The sequence below is a fragment of the Neopelma chrysocephalum genome, unplaced genomic scaffold (assembly GCF_003984885.1).
Source record: "Neopelma chrysocephalum unplaced genomic scaffold, ASM398488v2 Primary Assembly neopelma1_165, whole genome shotgun sequence".
Classification (NCBI taxonomy): Eukaryota; Metazoa; Chordata; class Aves; order Passeriformes; family Pipridae; genus Neopelma; species Neopelma chrysocephalum.
The window spans coordinates 3,781-13,318 of record NW_020897827.1 but is presented as its reverse complement, the minus strand read 5'-3'; the positions used below and the strand labels follow the sequence as shown (position 1 = coordinate 13,318).

The window sequence follows — 9,538 nt, the reverse complement described above, 5'->3', positions numbered from 1 at the left end:
AGCCCTGCAGGACACACACAGGTCAGTGCTCACAGCCCTGCAGGACACACACAGGTCAGTACTCACAGCCCTGCAGGACACGCTGTACGGGAGGGTCTCGGGGGCCCTCATCCTCGAGGGCAGGGAGTTGGTCTGGCCACTGGTGGTGCTGCAATGGAGACACTTTGGTTACTCCTCACAAATGCACTGGGTCACATTTCTGCATCTTCCCACAGCAGGGCTGTGGGGGATGATGCTGAGGAGAGCTGTCTATGCTCCAAACACTCAAAGGGTTTCTAAAAAGCCCCAGAGGTGGAAGGAGACAGTGCTGCTGTCAGTCCTGTGGAAGGGGAGGACATCATGGGTGAGCTCATACAGAACTCGGACCTGCCACGGGCAGGACTTTGCTGAACCTTAAAGGAATCCACTGTTGGATTAACCTTGAACTATCTCTGGCAGCTCTGGTGGTGCCACCACATCCCACACCCAGCCCACGATCCCAATCCACTGGTGGAGCAGCAAAACCAGCCATGGCAGCTCCTTCTGTTCCCAGCTGGGCACCGAGCTCCAAGCTCCCACAGCCCAAACTGGGATCACACTTTGCAAGGGGCAGGAGGGGAGGATTCTGCAAACACAGGGCCCAACACCAGCACACCTGGCCAGGCCCCAGGTCCCACCTGCCAGGCTCCAGGAGCTCCCAAGGACTCACAGGGACCACAAGGTGCCAGCACCTTTCTCCCCTGCACACTGGGGACATCCATCAGTTCCTGCACACAGGACAGGAAGAGCCCCCTGCCACAGGCACACAGGAGCAGTATCTGTGCTCCTGAGGGCTTCCTTCTCTGGTACAGACCGGGCACAGGAGAAAGCAGGTCCCACTGAACCAGCAGCCCAAGAACACTGGCTGTCCAGCATCCCTCCTCCCAGGGTTGGACAGCAGCAAAGGCAGCTCCTGCCCAGCATCCAGGCAGGGCTGGGAGGAGGCTGCAATGTTCCTCTAAACAAACACTGCTTTGTTTGCAATTAAACTCAAATTTCCTACCTGTTTATGGCAGAGTTGGGCACACCCCAAACAAAAGCAGACTTAGACGTCTCCGACACCTCTGTGAAGGGAAACAGATGTTGTGGCTCAGAACCAAGAAACTCCAGCAACCACTGTCAGATCATTGGCTTAAATGGCTTCCCACTGCCAGAGGGCAAGGTTAGATTGGGAATCAGGAGGAAATTCTTCCCTGTGAGGGTGGGGAGGCCCTGGCACAGGTTGCCCAGAGAAGCTGTGGCTGCCCCAGCCCTAAAAGTGTCCAAGGCCAGGTTGGAGGGGGCTTGGAGCAACCTGGGCTAGTGGAAGGTGCCCCTGTCCATGGCAGGGGGTGGCACTGGATGATCTTCAAGGTCCCTTCCAACCGAAACCATTCTGGGATTCTGTGATCAGGAATCTCTCTCATATTTCTACAAGTTCAAGAGGGAGGAAAAGTTGATCTATGATGGATGTGTTTGCTGCCATTTAACTGAGGAACTCAAAGAGTTTTCTACCATGTTTCCATTGCCATCACTGCACATACAGTACAAAAGCTTATATGGGAGGAGGGGATGCTTGGAAATCCCTCTCCATGGCAGCATTCTGGACTGTTCTCCAGAGCAAGACAAGCCTGCTGGGTGGAGAGATCCATGTTTTTAGGAATGAGCATAACCAAGGTGTCCTACAAGGGAGACCTGAGTGAGCAGCATCCCTGGCCTCGTGGAGGACAGGCCCAGGGAGGAGGCAGCAGTGTGGCACAGGTCCTCACCTGTTTCCCAGTCTTCATCACATGGAGGTGCCTGCCACGTGCTCCCATCCTTCACCTGCTCCTGTGGGGGCTCACAGAACCTGCTCACTTGGGGAAGAGAGAAAACACAGTGACTTCCAGTCCTTAAATCCATGGAAGCTCTGGCTCAAGGTGTGACACATCCCTTGGCTGCAGAGGAAGCCCTGCCCAAGGCAAGCAGGTTGGGGACAGACAGGGACCGAGCTGAAATCCAGCAACTTTGAGTTTGCCTTTTTCAAGGAACAAGAGAAGACTCTGCTCCCTGGAACTCTGAGCAGGAATGCTGGAGTGAAGGGGAAAGCTGCTGCCATGGATGCAGGCATCACTGCCGGCCTCAGTGCAGCTCTACAGAGGATATAAAACTTCTGTCTGCTCCTTAGTGTGGCGGGAGTTACAGGGAGATCAGCTCTGAAGGAAGAAGGGCCCATCCCTGTGGTCAATAAAGCATCCCAGCTCCCTCCAGAGGCACTTCCTGCATGGTTTTTGGTAAAACCTTTCCATTCAACAAGCCTGGTAACAAAATATGTGCAAGGTGTACTCAGAGCATCTCAAGAAACTGCCTAAGAAACCCAAGCACATAAGATCAGCTTTCTCCAAGGCTGCTGTGTCACACAGAACTACAGACAACAGTTTGAATCCCACTTTTTGGTTATTCCACAATTCATCCTTACACCAAGAAACCTCAGTTACCAGGGTGAGCAGACACCTGGGAGCAGGGGGGGTTCTCTCACCTACATCTTGCTCCATGAGGGCTTGGTCGTTGCACTTCATGATGTGGTTGCTGAGGTCGCCCCGAGGCACCAGGTGACGGGCGTTGAACGGGCACGTGGCCAATTTCTTTGCAATTTCTGGGTTGCTCTGGGCAAGGGAAAAACCAAAATCATCTGCCACATCACTTCTAAGTTCACTTATCTCTTGTTAATCCATAGGGCATAAAAGCCACTGGGATATTCGTGGTGTTGCTTTAAAAAAATATAAGCCTAAACAAGAAATCACAATGTCAGACACTCCCTAAAAACCCACGGGGTTTGTTCTTCCAAACACAAGTCCCTGAGCCACCTTTGACTGAAGTGGAACAGACCCTCAGTCAACTCCCTCCAGTTTTCTGGTGATAGGGCTGCAAGGGGTTTAAAGCACAAATTTTAAAGCCATCAGGGGAGAGACATTAGGGAAAGGTAACCCATTCAGATGTATTTTAAATAAGCAGGCACAAAGACAGAGAAACTCTCCAAACCTTTCAGAACAGCCAAGGAGTTGGCAGTTTCCACCTGGATTCTCACTCAAAAACTTCATCCCAAGCACTAATTCTAGTGGCAGAAATTATCTCCTCCAAGTGACAGAGGCTTTACTGGGAAGAACAGGCTGGGAGAGCTGGGGGGGTTCCCCTGGAGCAGAGAAGGCTCCAGGGAGACCTTAGAGCCCCTTGCAGGGCCTAAAGGGGCTCCAGGAGAGCTGGAGAGGGACTTGGGACAAGGGATGGAGGGACAGGACAAGGGGGAATGGCTTCCTCCTGACAGAGGGCAGGGTGAGATGGGATATTGGGAAGAAATCCTTCCCTGTGAGGGTGGGGAGGCCCTGGCACAGGTTGCCCAGAGAAGCTGTGGCTGCCCCAGCCCTAAAAGTGTCCAAGGCCAGGCTGGACGGGGCTTGGAGCAACCTGGGATAGAGGGAGGTGTCCCTGCCCATGGCAGGGGGTGGCACTGGGTGATCTTCAAGGTCCCTTCCAACCCAAACCATTCCATGATTGCAGGATTCTAACACAGTTCAAGCCAAGAGGATCCAACTTGCTCTGTTTGCAGTGTCCCCTTTGGGGCAGGGCTGTGTCCTGCACAGAGCCATGGGGGGCTGAGGGAAGGGGAGGCATTAACTGGATTTTATGCATAAGGTATGCAAAGGAAACTCAACAAACTTGTCCCAAGCCAAAGGGACAATCTCCACCCACGTGCTTCCCACTGTGGCATCTTCAGATGGATAACCCAAAGCCCTTCTTCTGCTAATTACTCAGACACCAACTGTGTCTGCTTGCTGATCACTGTCTCACCTCATCCTCCTAACCAGGAAACTTGTCAAAACTCTCTGCTCAGTCAGGAAACACCAGGACAAATCCAACCTGCATGAACATTTACTTGCCAACACTGTTCACCCAGCTCACGTGCACGCTCTTGCCAAAATCTGCAGGGGCTCAACAAGAAAATTTCAGCCCTCCTGAATGCTTGGTACTTGCCACTTACCTCTGCCCTCACTTCCACTAGTTAATTAATATTTTTAAGGCTCTAGTTCCACCAAAATGATTTAATTGTATTGATACCAGGACACACAGCCTACAACTGCACCTTAACTGGAAGGCACAGCACTGCTCTACTGGTTTAAAAACACACTGGCCAACTTAAAAAGGGATAATCAGGTTTCCAAAGGTCTCAGGAAAAACCCAAAGCTCAGGAAGGTTTAAAGAAACCCAACCATGAGGACAACAGAGAAGGAATGCTTCCTGTGAAAGGATTTGTATTCAAATTCCAGATAAAAGACAGAGAGGGGAATAAACATCTCCCAAATGTGCTGAGCCCAGGACATGCAGTTTGTGCCAGATGCCCATGAAATAGTTATTAGCAAAACAAAACTCCCCAGCCCTGCTGTGCAGCTGCATTCCCAGCACTGGAAGAATGAACTGCAACATCCCAGACCTCCTGCTCTGAGGAGCCAAGAGGGGTGCACAGAACTGTGACTGAGTCCTCTCTCCAACTGAAAGTGGAAAAATGTATCTGACCTCCCTGTGAGCTGCTGGAAGGGACCAGAATCTGGACTAACCATGAGCAATCTCTGTCTCCTTCCTACAGAGCCAGACTGGTCTGGTGAATTAATGGGTGCCTGAAGCTGTTACTAAACAAATCATGAAGTTCTGTGAAATAAAGGCTAACCAAGGCTGTTTGTCAGGAACTGCAGCAGGAATGAGAACACACAGGGCAGGTTTCCATGCCCAGAACCCCCAGCCCCTGCCCTGCTCACCTCCTTACACTTCACAAGGTGGTAGGGAAAGCGGCAGGCTCGGATCTGATGCTGTTTGACAAAGGGACACTGGATCAACCTCTCTGGGTCCAACAAATCTGATGGAACAGAACACAGGGAAAAGCACCTGGTTACAAAGACAGGAATCACTGACCCAGTGAAGTGGGGAAAAACCTCACCCCACCACATCAGGGTTGTGGTCTGACAGAGTCAAACCAGTTGCTCTTAGTTTGAAACCACTCATTAAGGCAGGCACCTGATTTGCATAAGCAAGTTAATTAAATGCAGAGTTTTCATGACTGGAACATCAATCAAAACAGAGGAGAGTCAGTAGCACGGAGTGTAACAGCTCTTTCAGTTCCCTTATTAGGAAGGAAAGCATCCTAACTCCAAGGGAAAGCCAGGAGCACTTTTCCAGCTCTCCTAGAGGAGGATCACTGGGATCACAACACACCCACCAACACCCTCAGGAGCTGAACCAAATTTTTTTCCATCAACAGCTCATTTTGCTGGAGGAAGAACAGTAGGTAACTGAGTTTCATTTCAGAGGAAGCCCAACATGGTGCACGTCACTCAGAATGAAGTTTTTAATATGTCATGTAATAATTTAGGACCTGAGGAGTTACTAAACCAGCAAAACTTCTGAAGAATCAAAGCAGTGAACAGTGAAGCAGTGTGGCTCCACACATATTTTTTTGTCTTTAAAATATATTATAATGTAAATATTAATAAAACCTCACACTTTCCATATTCTCAGTGAGGAGGAGGCAGCCAGAAGGAGACATGGAATACAACACCAGGGAGCCAGACCAGGCTGCTCCATTCTTTCTGGTCTGCCACTCTTGTTGCTCAGGCTTTTAGGACATTTAGGATTTGATTATGCAAGAGGTAAAACAGCTCTAAGTTTCCATGTGGGCTGTGCTGCTGCCTCTGAGCACCTCACCTGCATCAGCCCCTTCAGGGCAGCTGAGAACCAAACTGCCTTTGCACTGGCCCAGCTGCCCCTAGAAGAGCAACCACAAGTGGCTTTGTCACCGAAAAATAAAATAAAAGTAAAAAATAAAACTCTCTAACACTGTAAATTCAGTATTAGAAAGCAGGTGTTTATTTTGGCACAGGGTGCTCGGGGAATGCTACTCCTAACACACCAGTTTATATCTATGGAACTAATACATACTCATCACAACTCATAGGTATGTGCTAAACACTCCCGAGAATTCTTTTACGTATTTAAATCACTTCTCAGAACTCATTTACATTAGAATAGAGGCCTTTTGGGGGTCTTTGAGGAACATCTTGTTCCTCCAACTATCCTTTTCTGGTCACAAGCCTCCCAAGCACAGTTTCTTCTCCTTGAATATGTTCCAACTGTGTGTTCCGCCTACGAAACACCGTCTTATCAGCCTTGCTCAAGGCACAGTCTTTGTTCCCACGGCTAAAATAGCCGCTTGTACACATTAACCACTGATATATAAATATCTGATATCAGATAGACATTATTTATCGCTGATAAGCAATCACAGGATTGAGCACTGTCTATTAAAGGAATTCACAAGACTAAATCGGGCACAGTCCTTATTCCCGGGGCTAAAATATCACTGATAGATATGATATCAGATATATATTATTTATCACTGATAATCACAGGATTAAGTACTGTCTGGTAAAGTTAAAGGAATCCACAAGACTAAGCACTGTTTGTCACAGATTTTTCCAGGTTTCTCTCTGTGAACTGGCTCCACATCAGACCTGACCGAGCGCGTTGGGAGTGAAGAGAAGGGGACACCCAAACCCCGAACAACCCCAGAACCGTCCCGGGCAGGTGAGCAGACACAATTTACATCCGGCTGAAGCGAGCAGAGGCACCACAGCGATGCCCCGTGCACTGGGGTCCTGTCCCTGTCCCCGTGCATGGAAACACACCCACAGCATGGAAACACACCCACAGCAACCCCGACCCGACCCGCCCGGGCCGGGAGCTTCCGGCGGGTACCACTTCACTGCACCCTTCCTGCCGGCCGGACCCCACCGGCACCGGCAGCCGGGCTGGAATAACCGAGGGAAAGCCCGCGGCAGTGAATCCCATCCCGGCTCGGGCGCTGGGGTGGGCACAGCCCGCGCCCTCGTGGCGCCGCTCCGGGTCCTGCCCGCAGCCGACTGCCCCCCGCGTGCCTCCCCCGGGCAGACCCTGAGCTCACCCATGTTCTCCTCCAGCTCCATGGCGAGTCCGTGTGCCCTCTCCAAGTCCGGCCGCGTGTCTGTGTGTCTGTGTCTCTGCGCCGCTCCCGCCGCTCCGCCCGCCCCTTCCCGCCAGGCCGCGGTTGCCGCGGCAACGCCGCCATGAGGGCGGGCCCGGCCCGGCCCCGCGGGAGGGGCGGTGTGGGCTGTGCAGCCCCAAGGCACGAGTTCGCATAGGATGGGTCACATTCAGGGTGCTGTTGTTTTTAACTGGACCAGCTGCAGGCTCAGGCGCTGGCTGTGAACTGATCCTGGACGTCCTTTGAGTCAGAATCATCAAGGTTGGAAGAGACCTTTAAGATCATCCAGTCCGGCTGTCACCGAACGGTGCTGCATCCAGCTGGGATCCGGTCCCCAATGGTGTCCCCAGGGATCAGTGTTGGGCCCAGTTCTGCTTAATATCTTTATTGATGATTTAGATGAGGGGACTGAGTGAACCACCAGCAAATTTGCAGATGACACCAAGCTGGGGGGGGTGTTGATCAGCTGGAAGGCAGGAGGGCTCTGCAGAGGGACCTGGACATGCTGGATCCATGGGCTGATTCCAATGGGATGAAGTTCAACCAGGCCAAGTGCCGGGTCCTGCACTTTGGCCACAACAACCCCTGCAGCACCACAGGCTGGGACAGAGTGGCTGGAGAGCAGCCAGGCAGGAAGGGAGCTGGGAGTGTGGATGGACAGGAAGCTGAACAGGAGCCAGAGTGTGCCCAGGTGGCCAAGAAGGCCAATGGATCCTGGCCTGGCTCAGGAACAGTGTGGCCAACAGGGCCAGGGCAGTGATTCTTCCCCTGGACTCAGCACTGGTGAGGCCACCCCTGGAGTGCTGTGTCCAGCTCTGGGCCCTCAGTTCAGGAAGGACATGGAGGGGCTGGAGCAGGTCCAGAGAAGAGCAACGAGGCTGGGGAAGGGACTGGAGCACAAGTGCTGTGAGGAGAGGCTGAGGGAGCTGGGATTGTTTAGCCTGGAGAAGAGAAGGGTCAGGGGAGACCTGACGAGGTTGTAGCCAGGTGGGTGTCAGTCTCTTCTCCCAGGCAATCAGCAATAGGACAACAGGGCTCGGTCTTAAGCTGTGCCAGGGGAAGTTTAGGTTGGATATTAGAAAGAAATTCTTTACAGAAAGGGTAATCAGCCATTGGAATGGGCTGCCCAGGGAAGTGGTGGATTCTCTGTCCCTGGAGGTTTTTAAGATGAGACTGGATGTGGCATCAGTGCCATGGGCTGGGAACCGCAGCGGGGTTGGATCAAGGGTTGGACTTGATGACCTTGGAGGTCCTTTCCAACCCAGCTGATTCTATGATTCTATGATTCTATGAAAGTCATCGGGAAGAAATCCAACCCTCCAACACTACCTTTGAAGTGTTAGTGAGGCAGACATTACTTTATTCTGGCAGAGATAGGTAGTGAATCATCTCGGTCACATAGATCGCTTTCAAGACTTTTCACGTATTTATACATTTTAGCAAACAAATTCACATTCATTGGTCCTAATTTGCACAATTCTCATAACTTAATTAGTATTCTATCATTTACTGGCTAATTTGGTCCACATTCTTTGGTCCTCTTATCATTCTTCCTTAGACAGTCTCCAACTCTCAGGGTATAATGTCTTTGTTAATCCCCTCCGTACCTTCTGGTTACTCCATCACGTCTTCGAAGGACCATAAATTTAAGACCCCAGATGTTCAATCCTCAGTTCCCTCAAGCTTCGTTTATTGAAGCTTATCAGTGCTAGTTCAGAGAAACTCAAAGCTTTAGTGATTTAAAGATCAAATTGACAAGAGTCTGTAAGAAAAAAAAAAGAACCCAACTAACTGCTACCATTAATTAAAATTTTAGGAAAGTGATATAATTTCCAACACAACTGTCCACCCAGTACTGAATACTGCCACTGTAACCCCTAAACCACATCAGCCAGACGCCTCTTGAACACCTCCAGGAATGGTGCCCCACCACCTCCCTGGGCAACCTAATCATAAGGCTGACCTCCTGAACAGTGAAAACATGTTTTTTCTAATATCTAGTGTGACTCTGCCCTGTCTCAGCTTAAGGCCATTTGCCGTGGTCCTCTCACTTGCCGGCATGGTACAAGACTGAACCCCCTCACTACAATGTCCCATCAGGGACATCAGGGAGTTGTAGAGAGCAAGAAGGTCCTCCCTGAGCCTCCTCCTGTCCAGACTAGACAAAGCCAGCTCCCTCGGCGGCTCCTCATGGGACAATTTATTTTGGCTGGAGTGGAGTTGATTCCCTCAGTAATTTCCCAGTAGCTGGCACAGCGCTGTGCTTTGGTGTTGGTATGAGAAGAACATTGATAATGTCGCCCACAAAAATCGGACTTGTCGCATGCTGGATTTGTGCCAATAAGTACACACTCCAAAGAAACACTGATTATTTATTTCAGATCTGCCTAAGCCTGGGTGCTCAGTAGTATCCCACAAATCAAGCACAGCAACTATCAAAACTTTTTACTGTTTATACATTTTAGAAAACAAAGGAATTAGTGTTCATTGGCT

The 9,538-nt window shown here is 50.7% G+C and overlaps 1 protein-coding gene across 1 annotated transcript in view; it reads right to left on the bottom strand.

The window, feature by feature from the left end:
* The window catches only part of GTSF1 (gametocyte specific factor 1), an 8,112-nt gene extending 1,080 nt beyond the window's left edge, over positions 1 to 7,032 (bottom strand). Inside the window, exons 1-6 of the mRNA XM_027701730.1 lie at positions 6,986 to 7,032; positions 4,788 to 4,885; positions 2,516 to 2,642; positions 1,767 to 1,853; positions 1,022 to 1,082; positions 67 to 148 (exon numbers count right to left, since the gene is read on the bottom strand). Coding sequence (XP_027557531.1) covers positions 67 to 148; positions 1,022 to 1,082; positions 1,767 to 1,853; positions 2,516 to 2,642; positions 4,788 to 4,885; positions 6,986 to 7,007 — 477 coding nt within the window. The 5' untranslated portion in view covers positions 7,008 to 7,032. The remainder of the gene's footprint in view (positions 1 to 66; positions 149 to 1,021; positions 1,083 to 1,766; positions 1,854 to 2,515; positions 2,643 to 4,787; positions 4,886 to 6,985) is intronic.
* Positions 7,033 to 9,538: the final 2,506 nt, after the last annotated feature.